This window comes from Chrysemys picta, chromosome 12, assembly GCF_011386835.1.
Source record: "Chrysemys picta bellii isolate R12L10 chromosome 12, ASM1138683v2, whole genome shotgun sequence".
NCBI lineage: Eukaryota > Metazoa > Chordata > Testudines > Emydidae > Chrysemys > Chrysemys picta.
Window position 1 is genome coordinate 446,732 of NC_088802.1, and position 26,853 is coordinate 473,584.

The 26,853-nt window shown below is 59.9% G+C and overlaps 3 protein-coding genes across 13 annotated transcripts in view; all 3 read right to left on the bottom strand.

The window, feature by feature from the left end:
• Positions 1-5,324: 5,324 nt before the first annotated feature.
• LOC101931099 (uncharacterized protein SPEM3-like) lies at positions 5,325-12,740 on the bottom strand. Of its 3 annotated transcripts, none has more exons than XM_024113404.3 (8): positions 12,410-12,740; positions 10,999-11,179; positions 10,656-10,762; positions 10,287-10,430; positions 10,070-10,150; positions 9,610-9,822; positions 5,873-9,045; positions 5,325-5,351 (listed from the first exon to the last, which is right to left on the bottom strand). In XM_024113404.3, the coding sequence occupies exons 1-7, from the start codon at positions 12,602-12,604 to the stop codon at positions 9,028-9,030; spliced, it is 939 nt and encodes a 312-aa protein (XP_023969172.1). In that variant the 5' UTR covers positions 12,605-12,740; the 3' UTR covers positions 5,325-5,351; positions 5,873-9,027. The 3 variants fall into 3 exon arrangements, with proteins under 3 accessions (XP_023969172.1, XP_023969171.1, XP_065420006.1); XM_024113403.3 differs by having other exon boundaries at positions 5,873-9,271; positions 12,410-12,739; XM_065563934.1 differs by lacking the exons at positions 9,610-9,822; positions 10,070-10,150; positions 10,287-10,430; ... (1 more) ...; positions 10,999-11,179; positions 12,410-12,740 and having other exon boundaries at positions 5,873-9,156.
• Positions 12,741-13,635: 895 nt separating this feature from the next.
• Positions 13,636-20,558, bottom strand: ZBTB9 (zinc finger and BTB domain containing 9). The gene is given in 4 exon segments (XM_065563931.1): positions 13,636-18,070; positions 18,072-18,686; positions 18,688-18,838; positions 20,382-20,558. Coding segments are annotated over 3 exon segments (1,437 nt in total). The 5' UTR covers positions 18,814-18,838; positions 20,382-20,558; the 3' UTR covers positions 13,636-17,374.
• A 1,390-nt stretch (positions 20,559-21,948) lies between these two features.
• The window catches only part of SYNGAP1 (synaptic Ras GTPase activating protein 1), a 50,999-nt gene continuing 46,094 nt past the window's right edge, over positions 21,949-26,853 (bottom strand). For 8 of the 9 annotated variants that reach the window (XM_042845855.2, XM_005313172.5, XM_005313176.5 and 5 more), the window contains one exon: positions 21,949-24,112. In XM_042845855.2, the coding sequence (XP_042701789.2) occupies positions 23,954-24,112 (159 nt within the window). In that variant the 3' untranslated portion in view covers positions 21,949-23,953. The remainder of the gene's footprint in view (positions 24,113-26,853) is intronic. The other variant, XR_509781.4, reaches the window with a different exon arrangement.

Consider the following 26,853-nt stretch of genomic DNA (forward strand, 5'->3'; position numbering starts at 1 on the left):
AAGGAACGGTTTGGAGAATAATATCAAACATTTGTATATAAATCAAAGGGGCACCCTGTAATATCCTGGGACCACCATGGCTACTACAGGAATGCACACTGGATATTTTATATCTATCTTTGAGAATTGGGGAGGAAATAGATCAAAAATATTTAATATGACAGAAAACCACCAAGATCTGAAGGGATTTTATATTGATACTAAATAGGTGAGAAAAGTGGAGAGTTTGATGGGATTCTCTAGGCAGCTCATTAAACAGAGAGTCACCGGGCACCCTTCGGGGAGCTGCTTTCAGAGGTTTCAGAGTAGCAGCCGAGTTAGTCTGTATCCGCAAAAAGGGTGAGTGAGGGTGGGGGGGATGGAGGGGAAAGTCCCCCTGGCACTGGGCGGGGAGCTGCGTGAGGCAGTTGGTGTGTGCGGGGGGCCGTAGCTGGGACTGTGGGGGGGAGTTGGTGTGTGCGGGGGGGGGCCGTAGCTGGGGCTGCGTGAGGCAGTTGGTGTGTGCGGGGGGCCGTAGCTGGGACTGTGCGGGGACAGTTGGTGTGTGTGTGGGGCAGTAGCTGGGACTACGGGGGGAGTTGGTGTGTGCGGGGGGGCAGTTGGTGTGTGCGGGGGGGCAGTTGGTGTGTGCGGTGGGGGGCCGTAGCTGGGACTGGGGGGGGAGTTGGTGTGTGTGTGGGGACAGTGGTGTGTGCGGGGGGGGGCGTAGCTGGGACTGGGGGGGGGAGTTGGTGTGTGCGGGGGGGCAGTTGGTGTGTGCGGGGGGGGCGTAGCTGGGACTGTGGGGGGGCAGTTGGTGTGTGTGTGGGGACAGTTGGTGTGTGCGTGGGGCAGTAGCTAGGACTATGGGGGGAGTTGGTGTGTGCGGGGAGGGGGCGTAGCTGGGACTGGGGGGGGGGAGTTGGTGTGTGCGGGGGGGGCGTAGCTGGGACTGTGGGGGGCAGTTGGTGTGTGCGTGGGGCAGTAGCTAGGACTATGGGGGGAGTTGGTGTGTGCGGGGGGGCAGTTGGTGTGTGCGGGGAGGGGCCGTAGCTGGGACTGGGGGGGGAGTTGGTGTGTGCGGGGGGGGGGGCGTAGCTGGGACGGGGGGGGGGGGAGTTGGTGTGTGCGGGGGGGCGTAGCTGGGACTGTGGGGGGGCAGTTGGTGTGTGCGTGGGGCAGTAGCTAGGACTATGGGGGGAGTTGGTGTGTGCGGGGGGGGGGGCGTAGCTGGGACTGTGGGGGGGGGCAGTTGGTGTGTGCGGGGAGGGGCCGTAGCTGGGGACTGTGGGGGGGGGAAGTTGGTGTGTGCGGGGGGGGGCCGAAGGCTGGGACTGTGGGGGGGGGAAGTTGGTGTGTGCGGGGGGGGGGCAGTTGGTGTGTGCGGGGGTGGCCGTAGCTGGGCCGGGCGTGCGTGAGAGAACTACGCTTCCCAGCGTGCCCCGGAAAGCGGGGCGGGGCACTTCCGCCTCCTGAGCGACGGGAGCGCCCGTCGCTGTGGCAGACGCTAACGTCACGTCCGGTCCGAGGAGAGTCAGGAACTACACCTACCAGCCTGCCCCGGGCACTTCCGTCCTGTGGGGCCCAGCGCCGGGAGGGCCCCAGGGTCAGCCTGACCCCCCCTCCCCCGCGGCTGTGTACCCGGGTCGGGTTGTTACCGGTGCCCAGGCGCGTTTACCGGGGGTGGTGCAGCTGCGCACGGGCTGAGCATGCTCAGTAACATCTGCTGAAGCCGCTGCCCTCACTTGGAGACTAACAGAAGTACTGGGAGCATAAGCTTTCGTGGGTAAGAACCTCACTTCTTCAGATGCAAGTGAGGTTCTTACCCACGAAAGCTTATGCTCCCAGTACTTCTGTTAGTCTCAAAGGTGCCACAGGACCCTCTGTTGCTTTTTACAGATTCAGACTAACACGGCTACCCCTCTGATACTCCTCACTTGGAGTTACACTCCGCGCGTGCTGGGGGGGGCAGAGTCTGTGCGGGGGGCGGGGCAGGGGAACGGGGACTCGGATCCCACCGGGCCAGTGCAGAAGCCGAGACAGTTCCCCACAGTAGCTGCCTGCCGGGCTGTGAAACCTGCCAGCATCCGCCAGGCTGCTGCCCTGGGGAGGGGGCTGTGACTGGTGTCTGCTGCCCCCGTTGGGGCCATGCCCCAGACTACACGTCTCTGGCTGCAGGGCTCTGGGAGCAGCCGCCCTTACCCTGGCCTCCCCCCCATGCCTTACCTACATCACCTCTGCATCCCCTCCACTCACACTGGCTCAGACCCCCACTATGCAAGAGCCCAGCCTGAGGTGCACACAGGGCACCCACAGCTCTTCCAGTATCAAATGCCAGCTGCTTGGGGCAGGGCCCATCTCTCATTGCACTGGGGTGGGGGCCTGCATAGAGCATGCCTTCCGTGGGGAACCCCCCTCTCTGTTTTGTAGGGTGGGGGGTATGTTAGTACCTGGCATGACGGGAAGACCAAGCTCAGGAATGTGGCAGGGTAGGTGGTGACTGGCACTACCCCCCACCCGCCCCAACAGTACTAATAACTATATACGCCCCTGCCCCCATGTACAAGAAGTATCAATCCCCATCACCTTCCCTGGCAGGAGAACTGTGCATTATTGAGCGGGGCTGGGGAATCTTGCTCCTTGAGGAAGAAGTAGGCATGGCAGGACGAGAACATAGCCCCAGGCTGGGGCAGTGGCATTGCTGGAACAGGGGCATTTCTGTATCCTCAGCAGCCCGTGAGACACTGGAGCCATTAGTGAAGCTTGTATTTATTGCTATGGATCATGCACACAGAACCCCGTTAGCCCCCCACCCTTCAGCTGGGAACCGCATGGTTGTTCGCGTAGTCTTGGTTCTCAAACTTCGCTGTGTACCTGTCTGCGTGCACAGACGCGTAAAGCTCTGACTGCGGCCGAGTAGCCTCTCTGCCCTTCAGGGGCCCCCCGCCCCAAATCTCTGGCTCTGACCGCCTGGGCCCCGTCACCACCACATCTGTGTACTGGATCTCAGCACCCCCCACTGATGATTCTGGCAGCTGCCGGCCTTGGGGTTTCAGCATCTTGAGGTTGGCGTAGCACGTAGGCTTCTGGGGACAGAGCAGAGGTGTCGGGGGGAGGGTGGCATGTGCCCTAGGGTTGGGTGGAGGCCTCTGGCTGCTTAGGATGCCACTGGCAGCACTAACTCCCACCCTCTCTTGTAACCAACAAATTCCCTGTGGGATGGGTTTTGCTCCTGCTGGGGAGGGTGGAGCGGAGCACCCCCTGACTAGCGGGAGGGTCCCTTTGTTCCCTCTCAGGAAGAGCATCACCCCCATGCTATGGGGTTCATGGGCTGCAGGAAGGGCACTAACTGCCCCCCGACACTCAGGGACCAGCTTATCTCCAGAGCAGGGAAATACCCGGAGTCCCCTCTACCATCTGTGCCTGGGGAATTGTGCGCCACAGCTTGTTCCCTGGGGCTTTAGCCTTCCCCAGTGTGCTATTCAGCCCTCTCCTTGCAGAGAGGATGCCTCAGCCCCCCTCACCGCATAGCCTGCCCTACTAGGAGACCACAAATGCAGCTAGGGCCTCAGCTCAGCTCAACAGATCCTGCTCCCATCAGCCCCAAAGTGTCTGTGACAACAGGGCTCTGAGGTAATGGTGGGTGTTCAGTCTCACTCATGCGTCCCCTTCCCGCTCTGTGCTGGCTGCTCTGTCCATCAGAGCTAACCCCCACCATCTGCAAACTGCACCCCAGTTCCATGCCTGGTGGTCCCGCTGCTCGCTGGAGGCAAACACGGAGCAGCCAGCAGTCAATGGCAGAAAGTAGGTCGAGGAGAGGAGATGGGCTCAGCACAGAGATGCTCAGGGCTGATAACTCACCACTTCCTGCCACTTTGCAAGCAGTTAATCTCCGCACACAGCCCCTGAACACATGAATGTAACAATCGCAACTACAGAGCCCCCAGCTCTCCCACCCCGTTCACAACTCTGCTGGTGCCCCTCAATCTGGACCTGCAGTCCCCTGCTATTCCAAGCCTGGGCTCTCTCCCATCCCCACCAGCACCCCTCAATCACAACCTGCAGCCCCCTGATATCCCAGCCCTGTGCTTCCCCACCCACACCTTAACCCTGCCCAATTTCTAATGCCACAGGTCAGTCAGTCAGTGGGGACAGCCCCTGCACCATCAACTCCCCAGCTGACTGCTGCGGCTTCTGTGGCTACAGATGTTTTGGCCACAGATGTACCAAGAGCTCTGCTCACCTTGGGGCTGGATTCCTGCTCTTCCTGGGACTCTGGCACCACTGAGCTTTCAAACCCAGAACTTTGCCCTGTCGACAGAGGGAGAGGGAAGGTTGCTGCTGATGCTGAGAGTCCAGGATCAGCTCAGAGATAGAAGTTGGCTCCAGTTTGCAGAGGTACTGAGCAGCTGGAGCCCCCATTCACAGGCAGCATCTGGCTGTCTTAACAAAGCCTGAGACTTGCAGGGACCTCAGGATGGGGGGGGACGGAGGGGGGCTGCTGCCTCCTTGCATATATGGACAAAGCTGCTTCAGAAACCAGACCATGAATGGCCCTTCTTAGAGCCAAGAGCCAGGCTCCCAGCAGATGCAAATCAGCATTGATGATGCTGACATGCCTGCTGCCAGCTGGGGACTCGACCAGTAATGTCATAGAACAGGTGACAGAATTATCGCCCCTCCACACACACTGTGTGTGTGAGTGCACACGTGTGCTCTTTTATTCAGGGCAGAGACCGGGCATCCTCAGCACAATGGGGCCTGATCCTGTGAGGGGCCCGGGTGCTACTCACCTGTCTGCAGGTAACTGATGTTTCCATAGACTGGAATCTCCTCAGTCACATGCTTCACACTGGGATGGAAACCAAAAATCCAGTAAATGGCTCAGAGCCAGGGTCAAAGGTGAACGCGCAGGGGACTGGCAGAGGAAGAGGAGGATGGGGAAAGGTGGCGGTGGTGGTACACACTCAGAGAGGGAAAAAATGCTCATGTGGTCTCAGTCTGTAACAATCCCCTTAATTCAAACCAGGGGCCCGTCCAGCCAGAGCGAGCTGAGTGGGTAGTGATGTGCAGGATGGGGAATCAGAACCCCTGATTTCTGGGCCAGCTCTGGCAGGGGAGTGGGACCTAGGGGTTGAGAGCAGGAGGGGAGGCCTGGCAGTCAGGACTCCTGGGTTCTAGTCCTTGGTTCCGATTCCCTGTGACATTCCCCCCTTCTTTCTGCCTCTGTTCCATCTCGCTGGCTGACAAAGCTGCCCCCCTCCCCTGACCTCAGTGGTGATGCTTGGACAATGCAGTGACTCCTTGCTCCTGCTGTTTCCTCTGTTGGACTCACCTTCTGCTGAACAGAGGCAAGAGCTTCCTGGACTCATCTGTGCAGGCAGGGTGGGAGAGACAGAGAGAGAAAGAAAAAGATCAGCCCCACAGGCTGTAACGGGGGTGGGGGGAGGACAGATCTCTGGGATGCTGGTGGTGCCAGTTGGGTGTGGCAGGCAGGGACATGGGAGGAGAGGGAGTCAGTGAGGGATGGGATTCTGGGTGGGGGAGCCTGGCATGAGACAGGCTGGGAGCCATGGAGAAGGGGAGCTGGGCTCCCTATGGAGTGAGATGGGGAGAGGGAGGAGTTGGGGCTGGGACATGGAGTGAGGGGGATAAAGGGTGCCCTCTGCAGCAAGACACAAAACAGGCAGAGGGGGAGAGGGGACTGGAGGCAGTAGCCCCTTCTGGAGATATATGGGGAGGGGGACCCAGGAGCCAGTACCCCCTGTGCACCAAGACAGTCTGGGAGGCAGAGGAGCAGGGGACAGGAGCCCCACATAGGGGTTATAGTTAAGGGGGGGAGGAACTGTGCCCCTGTGCTCTGAACAGACTGTTCCCTCCCTGCAGCACCTACCTCTGTGTGCCGTGTGCCTCACGCAGCAGACAATATTCCACAACAGGGATACCAGGTGTGACAGGACCAGTGCCCCGACAAGCCCCCACATGGCACCAGTGCCTTGCACATGCCCCAGACCTGCAAAACAGAAGGGCTGCTGGGAGCACTGGGCCCACACTGTCTGGAGAGAGCCCTGCCCCACCGGCTCTGGCGCTACACCAGAGGGGTAAGCATGGCTCCCAGGCAGCTCATTCCATAGTCCCTGGCTGAGCTGTCAGGGCTCCCTGGGGATTCTGCCATCACACTATGAACAGCGAAGGCTCTGGCAAACGTCACATCCAAAGTGGGGATGTTCCCCCACATGCTGCCCCTCCCCGCATCACGCTGAAGCACAGAGATGGCCCAATTTACCTTTACAAACACCAAACTGGGCGGATGTTTGAGCCTCTCCACTCGGCACAGCAACCCCGCACTCACCTGAAAAGTCACTGCAGTTACAGCAGGAGGAGCCCATGGGCGGGAAACACGATTTTCTCCTACGGTGAAAGATCCTTGATCCCAGACTGGAGTGACTCTGGATTCAGGGCAGATGCCCACGCTGGTTGCAGCTGCTCCAGACTGGATCCAGGCAATGTCTCCTGCCCCGATCCTGATGGCACCAGTCTTACTGCTTCATTTCCCCAGCCTTGGTGGAGATCCCCCCCACAGCTTGTCTTGGTGAAGCAGCAGCTCTGGCTGTGCCCAGGGGGTTAGCATCGCTGCAGCTGTAACCCACGGGGATTTCCGGTGCCAGAGCCCGCAGACATCTCCTCCCTCTGCACTACTCCTGCTGTTCACGCTCAGCAGCTGCAGTGCACAGCTCCTGCCTTTCTGGGCAGGTTCCAGTGAAAGGTGGGTCTGCTGCTGGGGGGGGGGGGGGGGGAGGGAGGGATGGGACTCAGAGGTGTCTCCAGAGCTTCTCCCCCATTCTCATGCATTAATTCTGTGCTCTCCAACCCCAACCTCTGCTCCTCCTCTAGTACCAGGGGTTCTTCACACCCTCTCCCAGGCCGCTCCTCTTCACCCTTCCCAGCTGCAAGGATGGGGGAGGGAGGGGGACTCTTTTCATTCCTTCCCCTCCTGCAAGGATGTTGTTGGCTGCTCCCCCTGCCCCTCCATCACCCAGACACAGCTCTGGAGAGGAGGGGAGGAGCTCCAGCTGCCTTTGCAGCAGCCTTGATTGGCTGCTCGTCCCCAGGAGGTGGAAAGGCAGCCAACCAGAAGGGTCTTCCCGTGTGCCAGGCTGAAATTCCCAGAAAGGCTGGAGAGTTTCTTGCATCATCAGGAAACCGACTGCAACAGAGGCCAAAAATCACATCACTGTGAGGAGGAAACTGGGAGCTGGCAGCACTGAGGAGGTCTCATGACTGCACTGCTGCTCCTTCCCACCTAGCGTGCCTGCCCCCACCCTGTTCCATCCCCATTCTCCTCACTCACTCCCCCCGGCCGGAGGCTGTCCCTGCAGGGGTGTGTGTGAGGGTGGAGGCTCTCCCTGCAGGGGTGTGTGGGTGTGTGAGGGCAGAGGCTGTCGCTGCAGGGGTGTGTGTGTGTGTGTGTGTGTGTTTGTGAGGGCGGAGGCTGTCCCTGCAGGGGTGTGTGTGTGTGTGTGGGTGTGTGAGGGCAGAGGCTGTCCCTGCAGGGGTGTGTGTGTGTGTGAGGGCGGAGGCTGTCCCTGCAGGGGTGTGTGTGTGTGTGAGGGCGGAGGCTGTCCCTGCAGGGGTGTGTGGGTGTGTGAGGGCAGAGGCTGTAGCTGCAGGGGTGTGTGTGTGTGTGTGGGTGTGTGAGGGCAGAGGCTGTCCCTGCAGGGGTGTGTGTGTGTTTGTGAGGGCGGAGGCTGTCCCTGCAGGGGTGTGTGTGTGTGTGTGGGTGTGTGAGGGCAGAGGCTGTCCCTGCAGGGGTGTGTGTGTGTGTGAGGGCGGAGGCTGTCCCTGCAGAGGGGTGTGTGTGTGTGTGTGTGTGTGTGTGTGTGTGTGTGTGTGTGTGTGTGAGGGCGGAGGCTGTCCCTGCAGGGGTGTGTGTGTGTGAGGGCAGAGGCTGTCCCTGCAGAGGGGTGTGTGTGTGTGTGTGTGTGTGTGTGTGTGTGTGTGTGTGTGTGTGTGAGGGCGGAGGCTGTCCCTGCAGGGGTGTGTGTGTGTGTGTGTGTGTGTGTGTGAGGGCGGAGGCTGTCCCTGCAGGGGTGTGTGTGTGTGAGGGCAGAGGCTGTCCCTGCAGGGGTGTGTGTGTGTGTGTGTGTGTGTGAGGGCGGAGGCTGTCCCTGCAGGGGTGTGTGTGTGTGTGTGTGTGTGTGAGGGCGGAGGCTGTCCCTGCAGGGGTGTGTGTGTGTGTGTGTGTGTGTGAGGGCAGAGGCTGTCCCTGCAGGGGTGTGTGTGTGTGAGGGCAGAGGCTGTCCCTGCAGGGGTGTGTGTGTGTGTGTGTGTGTGTGTGTGTGTGTGTGTGTGTGTGAGGGCGGAGGCTGTCCCTGCAGAGGGGTGTGTGTGTGTGTGTGTGTGTGTGCGCGCGGAGGCTGTCCCTGCAGCGGGTGGAGGGGGAGGATGAGGGTGGAGGCTGTCTCTCCTCCGAGGATACATTGCAGCTGACAGTGAGCTAAAAACAGCGGTGTAGTCATTGGCTGTCTAATATGAGCCTTCAGCGATGTCCCCACAGTTCTTTTTAGCACATTAGCACAAGTCTGCCTACCCAGGCTGGGAGGCGTGTTCCCAGATGCAGTGTAGATGCTCCCTGCACAGAGTTTCCTGGTTCCAGAGGCTGTTGCTTGGACACAGGCTGGCCGAGCCCAGGACTGGGGAGTGCTGGGGGTGTCCTCACCAAACTGAGGGAAATTTAACACTGCTGGAGATGAGCCCCCACCTCCCTGCACAAAGCAGTGGCAGGAAGTGGTTTAGAAACACATGTCCTCACAAATCCCAGTGTCCCCCCATAAATTCCCAGCAAGTGGCTAGCTTCCCCCCCCCCCCCCTCGTGACTCCCAGCACATGGGCCAGGCCTTCGTATTCACAGACCCCACGAGTCACCTCTTCAGGTGCAGGAAGTTTATTAGATGCCAGCAGGTGCTCAGGGGTCTGGATGCTCCAGGTCTCACAGAGGGGTGCAGGGGAGTTGGGAAGGAGGGTCTGGGGGGCCTGTGTTCCCAGACATCACAGAGGGCCGTAGTCCTGGCGGGGCAGAATCATGTGGGAGAGCCATAGATCAGAGGAGCTGTAGATGGGGGGGATTGTGACTCCCAGGTTTGTCCCCTTCTCACCCCCTCTCTGCTGGGGCTCAGTGCAGGTCTGCGATGTGGAGATTCCCTCCCACGCCAGCCACAGCCACCACCCGCCCACCGGGTGCTACTGCCACAGCCTGCACCGGTTTGTTGGGCAGCAGGATCTCGCCGAGCACCTGGAGACAAAGAGCATGTCACCCAGGACTAAGCACCCTGCTGCCCTGGCTCACACCACCCAATCCCTGGCCTTCCTCTGCCCCACCCCTCCATTCTTGCTCACTTCCCCAACCTCCCTGCTGTCCTTGCTCACCCCACCCCTCCAACCACTCCCTCCCCTGCCCTCCTCACCTGGCTCATACCGCCCAGGGCCCCAAACATCCCCCATCCTGTTCCCTGGCTCACATTGACCCCCTGTCCCCAAGATGTAACCCAGTTCCATTAGCTCTCACTGTCACCCCCCAAGTGGGGAATGCCTACTCCCCCTTTACTCCCAAGCAGGGGTACACCGTCTCACCTGGTTAGTGCCAGTGTGGATGGCACTGGCTCCACTGGTGCCGCTGCCCCCAGCCACCACTATGTCCTGGTCACAGAACCGGGCTGCGTAGAGGAACTGGCCCTGCGTGGGGCCCCCAGGAAAGGGGAGGTTCTTCTGCAGTTGGGATGTCCGTAGATCCCAGAGCTGAAGTGCATTGTGGGGCACCCAGGAGCCAGTGAGCACACGGTTACCCTGGGGGGAAAGGAGTCAGGCTCAGATATGGGGCTGTATCTCTCCCCCGGGGCACGCAGGAGCTGGTACCAGAGCATAGTTACCCTACGTGGGTAAAGGTTACTTCTCCAGTGGGGATAGGGTATTGGGGGGCAGGTGACCCTGGTCCCAGAGCTATTGGTTCAGGGTCAGCACAGACCAGCCCTCGCCAAGACTTTGCATGCCCACACGGTGTAACTCATGCCCCCTGTCACCTCCCACATCTCACCTGGATGTCGAGGCCTGGGCCACAGATGTGAGGCCCATTGATCACTCTCTGAGCCTCCTTTGCCATCCGCTTGTCCCAGATCTAGGCACAGATAAGAGACAGGTAACAATGGTAGCATCCAGAACCTCTCCCCATTAGCCAGAGGCCACAGACACAGCCCCCTCCCTTTCCTCCTGCTACCCCTCCATCCATACCCACCCATAATGCAGGGCCTGACCTTCACACAGTCATCCCAGCCAGCTGTCAGGAACATATGGCGCTCTCCAGGGTGAAAACGGAGGGCAAAGATGCGGCGCGAGTGCCCACTGCTTGGTGTCACATCACCAGTCATGAAGTCAGGAGCCTGCAGAATGTGGGACAGCTGTGGGGAAGGGAAGCAGAATCTGGGTCATGGGGTGATTGGGACACACAGCTGGGAGCAGGGGCAACACCCCCCCCCCCCAACTCCAGGCATGGCTTTTCCCCAAGACAGAACACCCCATCCTTGCTGCCCACCCACACTCCAGATAGAGCCCTCCCCTAGGCACCACCCCTCCCCTCATACGTGCTGCCTGCACCCTTTTCTGGAATGCCCCTCTCCACTCACCTGGTTGGTGTGGCTGTCATAGAGCCGAATATGTCGGTCCTTGCCAGCTGTGGCATAGGTGCTGCCGTCCATGCAGAAATCCATGGCATTGATCTCATTCTCCTTCTCTGGGGTGGGACAGACATGGGGAGAGCAACCAGCAAGGGCTGTTACACCAGCAACAAGGACAAAGGTGAGGAAGGGATTCCCCCAGCTCACCAACCCCCCCACACCATAGGGCCAGGGCTCCTGGCCCTTTCCTTGGAGAAGAGATCCCTTGCAACCCTTCCCTTGGAGAGAAGAGGGAAAGGCCCACCCGCCAGGCACATGGTGACAAGGTACCCTATGGAATGTCTCCTGATACCTGTCACTGTTGCCAGCAGTGTCTCTGAGTCCATGCTGTAGAGAGAGATGATGCCATCAGCCCCCACAGCCAGGAGCAGGCTGGGTCTGCCCGGGTGGTAGGCCAAGGCAGTGATCGCGTGGCGCGTACGGTGTCCTCGGAAAAGGGACGAGTGCAGGGAGGCTGTGGCCACGTTCACAATCTGAGCGCGAGGGGGAAAACTGAGAATGGGATGGATGATGCGACAGGAACAGTGTTACATCCACCTCCGGTACCCCCTCCAACCCCATCCCGGTACCCACGTGGCCCAAATCCCCTTCCCCCAACTACCTTCCAACCCCCTCCCAGTACCCATGCAGCCCCGTTACCCTCCAACATCCCCTCTCCCCTGTTACCCTCCAGCCCCCTCCTGGTCCTCATGCAGCATTGTTACCCTCCAACCTCCCCTCCCCCCCGTACCTGCACAGCCCTGTTACCCTCCAACCTCCTATCCCCCCCGGGACCCTATAACCCCCCCTCGGTACCCGCACAGCCCTGTTACCCTCCAACCTCCCCTCCCTAGACAAATTAGAGGATTGGGCCAAAAAAAACCTGATGAGGTTCAACAAGGACAAGTGCAGAGTCCTGCACTTAGGACGGAAGAATCCCATGCACTGCTACAGACTAGGGACCGAATGGCTAGGTAGCAGTTCTGCAGAAAAGGACCTAGGGGTCACAGTGGACGAGAAGCTGGATATGAGTCAACAGTGTGCCATATGCCAAGAAGGCTAATGGCCTTTTGGGCTGTATAAGTAGGGGCATTGCCAGCAGATCGAGGAACGTGATCGTTCCCCTTTATTCGAGTGGTGAGGCCTCATCTGGAATACTGTGTCCAGTTTTGGGCCCCACACTACAAGAAGGATGTGGAAAAATTGGAAAGAGTCCAGCGGAGGGCAACAAAAATGATTAGGGGTCTGGAGCACATGACTTATGAGGAGAGGCTGAGGGAACTGGGATTGTTTAGTCTCCAGAAGAGAAGGATGAGGGGGGATTTGATAGCTGCTTTCAACTACCTGAAGGGGGGTTCCAAAGAGGATGGAGCTCGGCTGTTCTCAGTGATGGCAGATGACAGAACAAGGAGCAATGGTCTCAAGTTGCAGTGGGGGAGGTCCAGGTTGGATATTAGGAAACACTATTTCACTAGGAGGGTGGTGAAGCACTGGAATGCGTTACCTAGGGAAGTGGTGGAGTCCCCTTCCTTGGAGGTTTTTAAGGCCCTGCTTGACAAAGCCCTGGCTGGGATGATTTAGTTGGGGATTGGTCCTGCTTTGAGCAGGGGGTTGGACTAGATACCTCCTGAGGTCCCTTCCAACCCTGAGATTCTGTGATTCCCCCCATTACCCTCCAACTCCCCTCCCCCGGTACCGCCCATAGCCCCCTTCTCCCCCAGTACCTGCACGGCCCCGTTGCCGAACCCGGCTGCCAGGCACCGCCCGGCCGGCGCGAAGCGGAGGCTGTAGATCCCGTGTGGGTCGCTGCTCAGCGGCAGCTGGTGCCGGATGCGGAGCTGTGCGGGGCCCCGGGCCGCCTCCTCCCGCTCCCTGCCGCGCGACTCCAGCAGTGCCCGCTCCAGCCGCCGCCGCGCCATGGGGGCTCCCCCCCCCACGGGGCGGTTACCGGGGTCACGGGGCGACGGGCAGCGCGGGGGGGGCGGTTACCGGGGTCACGGGGCGACGGGCAGCGCGGGGGGGGCGGTTACCGGGGTCGCGGGGCGACGGGCAGCGCGGGGGGGGGGGCGGTTACCGGGGTCACGGGGCGACGGGCAGAGCGGGGGGGGGGCTGGTTTCCGTGGTTACGAGGGTCCCCCTCCCCTTTGTGTCGCTTCCACCGGGTCCCGGGGTTGAGTCAAAATGTTTCCATGGCAACAGCTTCCGGAACCAGCCTGCTGATTGGCGGAGCCAGCCTCCCTTCACGAGGATTGGTCGAGTGCTGAGCCCCGCCCCCATGTTCTTCTGATTGGCGAAAGGATCCGAAGCGGCGCTGCGATTGGCCCGAAAACCCCGTGTCCAAGGGGGGGCGCGAGGCCACGATTCAGTCCCGGGATCCCATCGAGGGGGCCCACACGGGGTCAGAGGTCGCGGTCATAGGCCTCGTTATTACAGGGGGGTGTATGGGGGGTAAGAGGGGGCAGGGGGTGTATGGGGGTAAGGGGGGGCAGGGGTGCATGGGGGTAAGGGGGGGCAGGGGGTGTATGGGGGCAGGGGTGTATGGGGCTTAGAGGGGGTAAGGGGTGCATGGGGGTAAGGGGTGCATGGGGGTAAGGGGGGCAGGGGGTGTATGGGGGGCAGGGGGTGTATGGGGCTTAGAGGGGGAAGGGGGTGTATGGGGGTAAGGGGGGACAGGGGTGTATGGGGGTAAGGGGGGGCAGGGGTGTATGGGGGCAGGGGTGTATGGGGCTTAGAGGGGGCAGGGGGTGTATGGGGGTAAGGGGGGACAGGGGTGCATGGGGGTAAGGGGGTGTATGGGGGTAAGGGGGTGTATGGGGGAGGCACCCATGGAGGGGGCAGAGGTGTATAGGGCAGGTGCCCAAGGATGAAGTGGGTATCAGGGACGGGGTTTAGCCCTTTTCCCATCTGTGGCAGCCCTGAGAAGGTCAAAATGAAACTAGTGCAAAGCCGCTTAGATTCCATAGCAAAATTTTATACAATATAGAGATTTGGGTTTGTACAACCGCTACACACAAGAACCCTGCACTAATTGGTTCACACCCCTCTCCTCAACCCTCCCTCTCCACAGAACTGTCCCTGTGTGTTCCCCTCCATGCTAGTGTTTCTGAACAATCCTTGGGCCTCTGTATCCCACAGCCCAAGGCAAGATTGATCCTCCCCTTAGGGAAGGGATCCTGCCAGTCCCTCAGTGCAAGTGGATTGTTTCAGAGCTCCTGGGCCAGTGACTCTCAGCTCTCTCCATTTGGATCCCTCTACGTCAGAGGTTCTAACTAGGGGTCAGGACCCCTCAGGTGGTCATGAAGTTATTATATGGGGGGGGGGGTTGTCGCAAGCTGTCAACCTCCAACCCGAACCCCACTTTGCCTCCAGCATTTATAATGGTGTTAAATATATTAAAAAGTGTTTTTAAATTTAGGGTTAGTACAAAAGTTTGAGAACCACTGCCCTACATGGTTCCCTTCGCCCTAGTCCTTGGCACTGGCAACCTTCAGACATTAGTAGTTACAACCCTATCCCCTCCCCAGCCATCACTTTGCTGAGATGGCCAGATTTAGCTCAGTCTCCCCCCTGGCAGGGACAAAAGAAAACATGCAGAAAACTGAAGCTACTTGGGTCAGAAAAGCTTGGCACCCTGCTCTGGAACAAGCTAATCTGATTCACATCCACGCGGAGTGTTTCTGAGCTAGTCAACAAGGAAGAAATTAAAATCCTTGAACCCAACACAGAGGCTACAGAATGTTAGGAACCATTAGTAAAGGGACAGATAATAAGACAGAAAATGTCATATGCCACTAAATAAATCCACAGTACAGCCATACCTTGAATGCTGTGTGCAATTCTAGTCCCTTTCTCAAAAGATATTAGAATTGCAAAAAGTCTAGAAAAACACTTAAAAAAAAAAAAAAAAAAAAAAGATCAGGGGTATGGATCAGCTTCCGTATGAAGAGAGAGTTAAAGATTGGGATTGTTCAGCTTAGAAAAGAGACGACTAAGATGGGATATGATATAGGTCTATAAAATCATGAATGGTATGGAGAAAGTGAATAAGGAAATGTTATTTACTCATTCCCGTAACACAAGAACTAGGGGTCACCCAATGAAATTAAATAGGCAACAGGTTTAAAAAAACAAACAAAAGGAAGTATTTCTTCACACAACACACAGACAACCTATGGAACTCATTGCCAGGGTATGTTGTGAAGGCCAAAAGTATAACTGGGTTGAAAAAAGAACTAGATAAGTTCCTGGAGGACAGGTCCATCAATGGCTATTAGCCAAGATAATCAGGGATGCAACCCCAAGCTCTGGGTGTCCCTAAACCTCTGACTGCCAGAAGCTGGGACTGGATGACAGAGGATGGCCCCTCGATAAATTGCCCTGTCATATTCATTCCCTCTGAAGCATCTGGCACCGGCCACTGTCAGAAGACCGGATATGGGGTTAGATGGACCATTGGTCTGACCAAGCATGGCTGTTCTTATGTTCTTAACCACCAATAGCAGAGGCTGCGGTGAAGAGTTGTGTGTGCACAGCCCATGCAGGGGGACCCAGGGAGGTGCATACACTTAAAAACAAGGGAATGGCTTTCCCTCTTTGGCTGAGTGAGAAGGCTCAAGGTGTTATTCAAAGAAAGAGATTCCCACCCAGGCCAGTGATGCCAGTGGGAAAGGGCATGAACCACAGCAGGGAACTGGTGGGAAGACGAGGACAAAGAAAACAAGTCCAGTAAGGAACACACCCATAGCAGGAAGCCAGGGACAAGAATGGGTGAGGCTGCTGAAGCCAGAAGATAGGGGGAGAAATCAAGCAGGGTAAGGGGATTGCAGAGGGGCTGACAACCCCACCCCACATGGGTCACGGTGAAAGTGACTCAGGGACTTCAGCTCCACAAAACTGACCTCTACCGCTTGCTCTGAACATGTCACTCTGCCACCTGCTTTGTGCACCAGTCATTAGAAGGGTGCGCAAAGACCCATACTCTCTAGTGTACAGCACATTCACACCAGCCTCTACCCCTGTCCTCAACCCACCCTAGTCCTGTGCTGGGCTCACAGGGGAAACTGAGTCCCCAGGCCTGGGATGTGCCTCACGGCACAATGAAGGGGTTGGGAATGGAGTGGCTGAGCTGCTCTGGCAGGAGGGGGAGCTCACGCTGGGCCTGGTTTGAATGAGGGTGGCGTGACAGTGGGAGCCTCCCTGCAGGACCAGGAAATCTGGGCAAAACCACTAGAGTTATATGGCCATGGCTCCCGCACTGAGCTTTCCCCATCCTGCCCATGCCTGCCACAGTGCTGGGATTGGTAGCCTCCAGGTTACTGACCCAGCCAGTGGCTGCAAGAGAAGAGAGTTATGTCTGTATCAAATGGTGAACTGCATTTGGCTTTGATTTCTGTTTATGTGCCTCTCTCTCATTTTGTGCACTGTGTAGAAAAGCCTGCCTGACTTGGACAAAGCCAGTCTATTCCAGACACAGCCTTGCCAGGGGAAGGACTATCAATGACGGGACCATCAAGGCCCATCAACTTTGGATGATTCAAAGACTGGCCTAGTTCAGGAGCCAATGGTTTTCTTCACTGGGTCTCACAGGGCATGGGGTTGGAATATCCTAGACTGGGCGTATGGTCCAAAAGGGTCAGAGACTAGGTTTAAGGGGAGTGCTCCCGGAGAAGGGCAGGCTGCCCCCGCCACACTCCACAAGACCAGGCTTGATGGGAAGAAGGCAGTAGGGACTCGGCCATGTCTGGAACACTGACCAGAACTCAGTCTCGCGGAAGGAGTAAGATCAGACTGGAGGGCAGCTCAGGACTGTGGTTTTCACAGATCTGTAACACTCCACTGCTTTAAGAGTAAAGTGTCTGTGGTTAAGAAGACTTGCATCTGAAGAAGTGACGTTCTGACCCACGAAAGCTTATGCTCCCAGTACTTTTGTTAGTCTCAAAGGTGCCACAGGACCCTCTGTTGTGGTTAAGAAATCACTTTGCTGAGCCTGTGTTTTTTGCTTACCTACCTTATTGTCCCTAAGGGGTTAGTTATCTGCCCTGAACGCTCACAGCAAGGCAGATTCTGAGGGAATGTGTACAAGCAACTGAGGGCTGGGGAAGGCTGAGGTGTTGGTTTTGGTGGCTAGGATGGTTGGGCTGCAGATTCCCACATCCCAAGGAAAGGTGGCAGCCATGGAATCCACACCTGGGAGTGTGCCTTATAAACCCAGAGGCAGGAACAGTGACACAGCTCTGCCCAGACTCAGCTCAGTGAGTCCACCCACAACAGAGCGGTATCCTTTCAGAGGAGGGCAGGGCCAGGTTGGGAATAGGTATGTAATGTGGCTGTTAATTCCCAGCCTTGAGGTTCCCATCAGCCTCTTGCTCCATCCTCCTGCCCTGAGCTCCCACATTAGCCTGGGGCTCTCTCACTTTCTCCATCTCCCCTCCTTTGACCCATGGCAAGTTCTATATGTCAGAAACCCTAAGCCATGGAGCAGCATGGGAAGCCAACATGCTGGGGCCAAATCCCCTGGTCTGCCCAACTCCCATTTGTGTCCCTTCATGTTTTGGTGTCCCCGGGGCCCTGGAGCAGGTTACCAAGCTCAGGAAGGCAGATCCGCAAGGATACAGAGCAACAGAGCTCAGGGGCTGGATCAGGCCTAGAGAAGGCTGGCAGGAGTCCTCCACTCAGTCCCACCCCAGGTTTTATTTGTAGGTCCAGCAAGCAGTGGCCCAGCCCTGGCCCTTGCACAGCTCCTTGTGCTTGAGGAAGCAGTTCTGCACACGGAACTTGCGCCCACAGTCCTCGCATGAATACAGGTTCCCATCGTGGGTCTTCATGTGCTCCGTCAGGTGGTGTTTCAGCTTGAACTTCTTGTTGCAGACGGAGCAGCCGAAGGGGCGCAAACTGAAGGTCAGCATGATGTGCCGGTCACGCTTAGGCTTGACGGCAAAGCGCTTGCCACAAAGGCAGCCAAACTTCTTTCCATCCGGCGCCGTCACAATTTTAACGGGCGCATGCACCACCTGGCCATGCACCGCATGGGCAATGATCTCATTGCCGTGTAGGTCCACTGGCTTCCAGGAGCTCTGGGGGAAGCCGGCCTCATCGGAGGAGAGGGGCTGGGCCTTAATGGTGAAGCCAGGGGCAGTGATGGAGGAGGAGGAGGTGGCACCACTGCCTGCAGCAGGGATTATGTAACTGACTTCACTGCTTGGCTGGAACTCTGCCTGGCACAGGCCCTGAACCTCAGCCATGCCCAATGCCCGCCCCTGTGCCAGCGACTTGAGAAAGCTGGCCTCACCTGCAGCACTCACACCACCTCCCAGTGCTGCCACTGCTGCCTCGTCAGGGTCAAAGCGCTCCTGCTTGATGTAGAAGATCTTGGGGTGGTCACGGGGGGCCATGGAAGGCACTGTCCAGCTCCCCTGAAGACGGCCCCTTGGAGCCACCTCTGCCACCACCCTCTTCATCTTCCTCCAGTACAATCTTCACCGCCTTGTCCATTGAGCCGCTACAGATCTGGGCCTGATGCTCCTCCTCCTCCTCTTCCTCCTCCTCTTCCTCCTGTGACACCCGAATCTTCATCACCTCATTGTCAAGGCAGCCTGGTGCTGCCCGGCCTGATGACACACCACCATGCCCAGGCCCCTCTGAGCTGCTGCCCCCAGGCTCCCCATCATCCTTCACAGCAAAATAGTTGCTGCTACTGGGGGACTGGCTCTCGCTTGCCCGGCTGGACCAGGGTCGGCAGGGGCCCCCCTCCAGCTCTTTAAGGATCTCAGAGCACTGGTCCACCACCTGCCACATCTGCAGTCCGCTGGCCACCAGCAGGTGACTGGGCAGTGCCTCCATCAGCAGCTTGAGGCGGCCAGAGTAGATGAGCTGTAGCAAATTCTCAAAGGCCTCGGGCTCAATGACACTGGGCAGCACAATGCAGTTGGTGTCGTTGAGGAGCAGCTTGTCATGGAAGTAGGGCGAGGAGGCGGCCAGCACACTCTTGTGAGCCTGGAAGACCCCGGCCCTGCACGTGGATGGAGATGTCGCAGAACTTGCCCTCCAAGCGGTGCTTGTTGAGCGATTCCAGCAGCACCGCAGCATAGTGTGGGAACTCAATCTGGATGCTGCGGGTCTCGGGCTCCATGGCACCGCCTGCCCAGGGCAGGTCACTGCAACGGGAGAGACAGGTAGTGAAGGATGCTGAGGCTAAGAAAAACTCCCTACCCATAGTGCTGCCTGCCACAGGGATGGAGAGCAACTGCAAGGGAAGGAGCAGAATGAGGGGAAGGGCTGGAGCCCCAAGAAACCCCCCACTCTCGGCACTGCCTGCTGCAGGAGGAAAATGTCAATGGAGCAGGACAGATGGGTTGTTGGGGCCCAGAGAAACACCCCCCACCCCACCCCACGGCATCACCTGTTATAGGAGAGCACTGGGAGAAAGCATTCGGGGCTCGTTACCAGGGTTCAACCCTCCCACCCCCACTGGGGGGCCACAGGGACCCAGGCGGGGCGGGGGGTAGAATGGGTGTTTCACAGACCAGGATCCTGGGAACGGTGACCCTCAACCCCGCTCCCAAAGCACCTGCCCCCCGGCACTGCCCCCTGGGAACTCCCTACACCGCTTCCCAGCATCGCTACCCTACAGAGCGCACAATCCGTCAGCCCCCCAGTACCTGCCCCATAGTGCCCTGCCCAGCCCCACGGCGGGACACTCCCACCCCAGCTGCAGGGGGGAGGGGTAAACTCAGCTCTTACCTGCGGCGAGTTGTTGTGCAGTAGGGCGAGTCCCAGCAGCGAGGTCTGCTCGGGCCAACCGAGAGCGAGCCCCGGGAAACCCCTCCCCCACCGCCCGGCCAACCGAGAGCGAGCCCCGGGAAACCCCTCCCCCACGCCCCGGGCCAACCGAGAGCGAGCCCCGGGAAACCCCTCCCCCACAGCCCGGGCCAACCGAGAGCGAGCGCCGGGAAACCCCTCCCCCACGCCCCGGGCCAATCGAGAGCGAGCGCCGGGAAACCCCTCCCCCACAGCCCGGGCCAACCGAGAGCGAGCCCCGGGAAACCCCTCCCCCACGCCCCGGGCCAATCGAGAGCGAACCCCGGGAAACCCCACCCCCACCGCCCGGGCCAACCGAGAGCGAGCCCCCGGAAACCCCTCCCCCACGCCCCGGGGCCAATCGAGAGCGAGCCCCGAGAAACCCCTCCCCCACAGCCCGGGCCAACCGAGAGCGAGCCCCGGGAAACCCCTCCCCCCCACAGCCCGGGCCAACCGAGAGCGAGCCCCGGGAACCCCCTCCCCCACAGCCCGGGCCAACCGAGAGCGAGCCCCGGGAAACCCCTCCCCCACAGCCCGGGCCAACCGAGAGCGAGCCCCGGGAAACCCCTCCCCCCCACAGCCCGGGCCAACCGAGAGCGAGCCCCGGGAACCCCCTCCCCCACAGCCCGGGCCAACGGAGCCCGAGCCCTGGGAAACTCCCTCCTACTCTAGCTGGGTCACCGGGCAACGCGGCAGGACGCTCACGCCCAGGTGGCCATTGGCCAACCAAAGGCGAGCCTGGCCCCTCCCCCACAGAGCCTCCCTCCCCGGTGTCCCTCCCGCACGTGGCCAACCAACCGCTGGCGAGCACAAGCCACCCCCGATCCCTTCCACACGCGGGCCAACCAAGAGCTGACCCTGGGACGCCGCCTCAGCCAACCAGCGCTCAGCTCAGCTCACCCCCGAGACACGCCCGGCCCCTGGCCTACGCAGGTCAGAGATCGGCCACCCAGCCGGAGCCGCCAATTGGTGGGTGCCTGATCTTCCTTCAGCCAATCGCAGAGCTGCTCTCTAGAAACCAGCGTTTGGCTAGTGGTCAGGCGCCCCCCCCCTTCGTCCCGCACTCTGATTGGCCAGAGGGGGGAGCGTGCTGTGATTGGTGGGGGCGATGCTGAGACCCAGGCTGCCCCCAACACGCCCCTTACAGGGAGCCCATCCCAGGGGGTCCGCGCCGGCCCGGGGTCTCCCGCTCTGCCCCTTCCCTGGCGCAGCCCTGCGACACCCCCCCCCCGTGAGCTCTCCCCCCCGGGCCGGGCCCTGCCCCCCCCCTGAGCTCCCCCTCCACGGGCCCTGCCCCGCGCCCCCCCGGAGCTTCCCCCCCACGGGCCGTGCCCTGCCACCCCCCCCCCCCGTGAGCTCTCCCCCCCCTGGGCCGTGCCCTGCCACACACCCCCTTGGAGCCTCCCCCCACCGGCCCTGCCCCGCGCCCCCCCGGAGCTTCCCCCCCACGGGCCGTGCCCTGCGACAGCCCCCCCCCCGTGAGCTCTCTCCCCCCGGGCCGTGCCCTGCCACACCCCCCCTTGGGAGCTTCCCCCCACCGGCCCTGCCCCGCGCCCCCACGGAGCTTCCCCCCCGGGCCCTGCCCTGCAACACCCCCACCCCGTGAGCTCTCCCCCCTGGGCCGTGCCCTGCCACACACCCCCTTGGGAGCCTCCCCCCACCGGCCCTGCCCCGCGCCCTCCCGGAGCTTCCCCCCCACGGGCCGTGCCCTGCGACAGCCCCCCCCCCCGTGAGCTCTCTCCCCCCGGGCCGTGCCCTGCCACACCCCCCCTTGGGAGCTTCCCCCCACCGGCCCTGCCCCGCGCCCCCACGGAGCTTCCCCCCCGGGCCCTGCCCTGCGACCCCCCCCCAGGCCCTGCGCCACGCTCCCCCCCGGAGCTTCCCCCCCCCCGGCCGTGCCCTGCCACGCCACACCCCCGCTTGGGAGCCTCCCCCCACGAGCCCTGCCCCGCGCCCCCCCGGAGCTTCCCCCCCACGGGCCGTGCCCTGCAACACCCCCCCCCCCCGTGAGCTCTCTCCCCCCGGGCCGTGCCCTGCCACACCCCCCCTTGGGAGCCTCCCCCCACCGGCCCTGCCCCGCGCCCCCACGGAGCTTCCCCCCCGGCCCTGCCCTGCGCCACGCCCCCCCCCGGAGCTTCCCCCCCCCCCGGGCCGTGCCCTGCGACCTCCCCCGGAGCTCTCCCCCGCCCGGGCCCTGCGACCCCCCCGGGAGCTCTCCCCCCACCAGCCCTGCCCCGCGCCCTCACGGAGCTTCCCCCCCACGGGCCGTGCCCTGCAACACCCCCCCCAGGAGCTCCCCCTAGGGTGACCAGATGTCCCGATTTTATAGGGACAGTCCCGATTTTTGGGTCTTTTTCTTATATAGGTTCCTATTACCCCCCACTCCCTGTCCCGATTTTTCACACTTGCTGTCTGGTCACCCTAGCTCCCCCCGGGCCGTGCCCTGCGGCCCCAGGCCAAGGTGGCATAAAAGAACAATCGCTGTTTATTAAACGTTTCTCCGTTGGCACCACACACTCCAGAAAAAATGAGAAAAAATAAAACTGACATAAAAGAAAACGGAGAGAGAGAGACGCCCGGGGAGCCCGACGCGGCGTCGGGGCGGGCGCTCGTGACCTGAACTCTCTTCCCAAGGGGGGGGCTATGTACAGAGACTGAGGTCCGGAGAGGTCTATGTACAGTACAAATCCGGTGGTAATTACAGCACCCAGCTTGGGGGCGATGCGGCCAGGATGGGCCAAGGGAGGCGGGGCAGGGGAGAGGAAATTTCACATATGTACAAACTTTTATATAATAATAATAATTAATACGTATAAATATCATGGCGCCGCCCGAGTCGCCGCTGTCGGGGGGGGGGGGGAAGGAAGGGGAGAGTCCTTACAAAAGAAATATGGACTGAGGTGGGGGAGGGGGCAGGGGGGCTGGTTAATGGCGAGTCTTGTCCTCGCCAGAGTCTGAACTAGAGACACAGAAACAGCAAAGAAACACCCAGTACAATCACTGCGCTGAACACATTCACCCAGCAGCTCAGACCATAGCACGACGGTGAATAGCCACAAGAGTCCCCTCCAGTTCTCCGTGCTCAGGTGGGGGAGGGCGCGCTCCCCCGCCCCGGTGCCCTGCACGCGCCGGCGGGTGGGTAGAGAAATGGCTTCTTCATTATTTTGTTGGTTGTTTCCCCCCACCAACCCCAGACTGAGGGGATGGGGGGTCTGAGAACAGGAAGGAAGGAAGGAAAGAAAGAAAAAGCCCCTCCCTCAATGCCCCCCCCCAGAAAAAAAAACCAGATCAATGTCTAGATAATGGTCATTTCCAAAGATTGGGGTGGGTGCAGGACACACGGGGGGAGAGGGGGGGCTGAGCAGGCAAAGCCCTTTATCAGAGTATAGAGAGCGCAGAGAGCAGAGGGAGAGGGTGATGGGATCCCAGTGCTGGCACCAGGCAGGAGTTGGGGGGAGACCCCCAGCGCTGACACCAGGTAGGAATGGCAGAGATGAGGGGCAAACCCCAGCACTGACTCTGGCCAGGCAGGAAAGAGGGAGTGGTCTCTCCTTTGGCCAGGGCAATGGTGTGGGGCAGCCCTGCCTTGCTGAGGGTGAGGCTAGCGTGTGATGGGTGGGGCAGGGAGAGTACCTGCAGCTCCACAAGCCTTCTACCCTGACCCACATCCCATTGCTGGAGGGGAGAGAGAGCTGGGAGCCCTTCCCCATTAGTGAAACCTCGACCCCCCCTGGGGGATGCCCCTGCCCCGGGGAGCTGGAGCCAGGCAGAGACCCCCCCACCTGCAGGGAAATGGGGACAGCTTTGGCTCAAGCTGCCTCCTGTCTCAGTTGCCAACCCTCCAGGATTGTCTCCAGGAATTAAAGACTCAACTTTCATTAAAGATTAGGTCATATGATGAAACCTCCAGGAACACGGCCAACCAAAATCAGCCCCCCTAGCTGCCCCCCGCCATGGCTCCTGGGGGCAGGTTGGAGGTGAGTTTATTCCCTTCCCCTCCCATGGGCACACACCAGGAAAGGAGGGGACAATACTATAAAATGACTGCCAGGGGGAGGATGAGGCCACTCCTGAGAAATCCGAAGTGGGGAAGAGGTAATGTCCCAATTTCCTCCAGGGGGAGGCAGAGGTCCATGGAGGGGGTGTCAGCCCTGCTCCCTCTGGGAGGAGAGGGGAAGGTGTATGGGAGGGGGTGTAAGATTGTCATCTGTGTTCTGCTATAAAACACCCTGAAGTTGAGTTCAAAGCATTGAACTGTCCCCGAGGACAGTGGGGGGGGGGGGCGGTTAAAGGAGGCAGGAGCGGGGGGGCGCTGGTGCAAGGGGAGGGGGTAAAGGGGGTGCCCCCCCAGTGCAGGTTTATTTGCTTGGGAGGGGCACTGTGTCCCTGCCAGGGTCTCTGCTGCTCCCGCCGAGCTGCGGGCTGGGGGTGCCCCCCATCTTCCCCGGGCCGCGTCTCGCGGGGGGCGGTGGCTAGTGCTCAGCAGCGGTGTTGCGGAACTCTCCATTTTCCGTGATCTGGAGTCGCGGGGGCGGAGGCGGTGGCTGGGCGGGCAGGATCCCGTTCCATGGCTGGGCCAAAGCGCCGCTCAAACGCGGGTTTGCTGTACCCACGGCGGAAAGCTGCCTCTCCTGCAACACAGACACAGAGCAAAGGCTTATTTATTAACGTTACGGGGGCTCAGCCGCTCAATCTGCAGCCCCGCCCACCAGCCCTCCAGACACCTACCCAGATGGCAGCCCCTGCCCCAGCCCTCTTCTCCAGTGCCTACATCCTCCCAGGCAGCTCGGTCCATGGGGCCGACCTGAGCCAGGAGCATCCAGCACCAACCCAGGAACAGTAGGGGTTCTCCTGGGGGTTTGTTGCTTGTTTCCCTAGTAGGAGAGGATGGCCCCAGGTTTTCTCTGGCCTGGCAGTTCATGGGGTGGGCGTGTTAGCTAACACTGGACTCCAGCAGTGCACCCCAAACGCACAGTGGGACAAAAGAAAAAGGATTCCTACTGGAAAACATGTTAACGCCCCCATTGTAATTCACTTCTCTTAGCACCCAGCTGGACAAACCCTATGCCCAGCCAGCTACCACCTGGTTGACACAGACCTAGCTAGCCTGGTCTACTCTTAAAAGCTGTAAGTTAGGGGTGGTGACATCTTACTAGTACCCGGGTACCACTAGGACCCCAGGGCAGACACAGCTATCCTGAGATTAATTTACCATAGGGAGGATTGCCAGAGTGGGGGGTAGGGTGCTCGCCTGGGATGCAGAAGCTCTGCGTTCCAGTCCCTGCTCTACTGCAGGCTCTCTCTCTCAGCTCGGGCACGTCCCTTCTGGCCAGATTTACAGACAGGACTTTGGCACCTAATCTGTCTGGAAATTACACCTACTAGGTGCCTATCTGCATCCTCAGGCACTAAATACCCTGGAAAATCTTGGCCTACCAGCAGCCCAGCTCTCATGAAAGGCTCCTCTACATCTGAATGGTATCCTGCTTTTACTGTCCTGCGGGGGTTAAAGCCAGACACCTTTGCTAGTAGTGTGGATACAGTGATGAAAAGGTGCTGCGAGCAGCCAGCCATTCCCGAAGGGGAATAAGCTAGAAGGGTACAAGGCACTTTTATCCCAGTCTATCTGTGTCTCACTAGGGTCACCCCTGACCCAGCACAGCTCTGCAGGACAAACTGGCCAGCCCAGCCTTAGACGAAAGATGTTTCTCTTGATTGAGCCAGAGGTGGGGCTTTGACTAAGCACCCAGCACCCAGTTTAACAGCTGGATAGCAGCACGAGCTGGACCTGCTGGTGGTCGGGAAACAAGGGTAAAGCTTCCCCTCCCCATGCCCCTTTCTGCTGTGTAACCCCAATCCTGGGGGCACACCCCGTGCTCAGCATGCTGCCAGTTCACAGGCTCACATTTTCCCAGCGCTATTTCAGTGGGAGGTCACTGGGGACACGGCAAACCTGCCCCAGCCCACTCAGGCTAGGGACAAGTGGGGGAGAGATCCCATTGCCGGGTGGGGAACAGCCTCTTGCTCCCATTGTTCCGTTGGCACAGGGTGGGGTTTGAGGGGGCTGCCAATGAGGCCAAGGCAGCTGCTGAGTCCATGACATGGGAGCCCAGCTCAGGGCGGAGGGTCAGTGTCCCACTCTGCTCTTGGGGGACACTGCCTGGTCCCTGTGGAATCACAGTCTGTCCATGCTATCCCCTCCCCCACATAGTCCCACACCATCACCACCGAGAACGACATTCCCACACACGCCCTCCCTACGCGGGCACTAACCTCTCACGCCTGCCGTCCGGCACCACCCGGGAGCATTCCGGGGCGCCCCCCTCTGGACGGTGGACTGTGCTCTCATCGCTGAGACCTGTGCCCCCCGACACATGTGCTCACAGGACACAGACACACACACCCACCCATGTTACACTGCACATGCCCTCCCCTCACAACGCACGCACGAGACGCAGACACCCCCACTGCAGCCCGGCACACCTGAAATCAGGGCTATGGGAAAGAGATTCACTGCAAGTGGGGGTAGCTCAGGGCTGAGACCTGAGGATTCCACTCCCTGCCCCAGACTCCCTGGTTCTGCCCCTGGGAGGTGAACACAGCCCTCCCCACCCCACCACCAATTCAGTAGGAGTTACAGGTTCCAGTGAGATGCGGCGTAGACAGACATAAGACAGGAGGTGGAAACGAGACGGGTATGAAACTGGGGGGTTAGCGCTGGGGAAGACGCTCACAGACACTAACAAAACACTAACTGCCCTTGTCTGGTGAGAAACGTTTCCCCCAACATTCCCCCAATTTAACTCCCCGATCGGCCTCCACCCCAGCTCTGATTCCCCCTCAGCCTCCCTCCCAGCACTGCTCCCCCAGCCTTTCAAGGGAAGGGCAAGATGCTCACATGGGCAAGACCGGGGCCCCAAGGCTCAGCCCCCCTCAGAGGAATGCAGCTCTCCATGGGAACCTGCTTTGTGCTGAAGATGGGGTGAAGCGAGGGCACAAGGGGAAGGGATCACCCCCAGCACTGCAAAGAACTCATGAGGTGTTGGTGGGGGCAGCACAGGCTGCCTGGTGACTCCCAACATCCCAACTCCAAGGAAACAGAAGTGCTGCCACTACCCCAAGAGAGGTTCATGGGCTACTCTGGTGGGAACGCACCCCAGGCCAGTGTCAGACGACCCCCAGGGGGTCAGGGAGCAGGGGGGCAGGAAGGCAGACAGGATGGGGACAGCTGACAGGTGACATTGTTTATTCCTGACACATGTGATTCTCCTTCGGTTCCTGTCCTGTACCACTAAATGGTCCTCGTGCTGCATCCCAGCATAGGTCAGCTGGTGCAGATCAGACCAGGGGCTCATCTAGACCCATCGCCTGT

Coding starts and splice junctions, on each gene's coding strand:
- LOC101931099 (XM_065563934.1), bottom strand. CDS start 8,460: ATGTATCCTCGGAGGAGAGACAGCCTCCACCCTCATCCTCCCCCTCCA.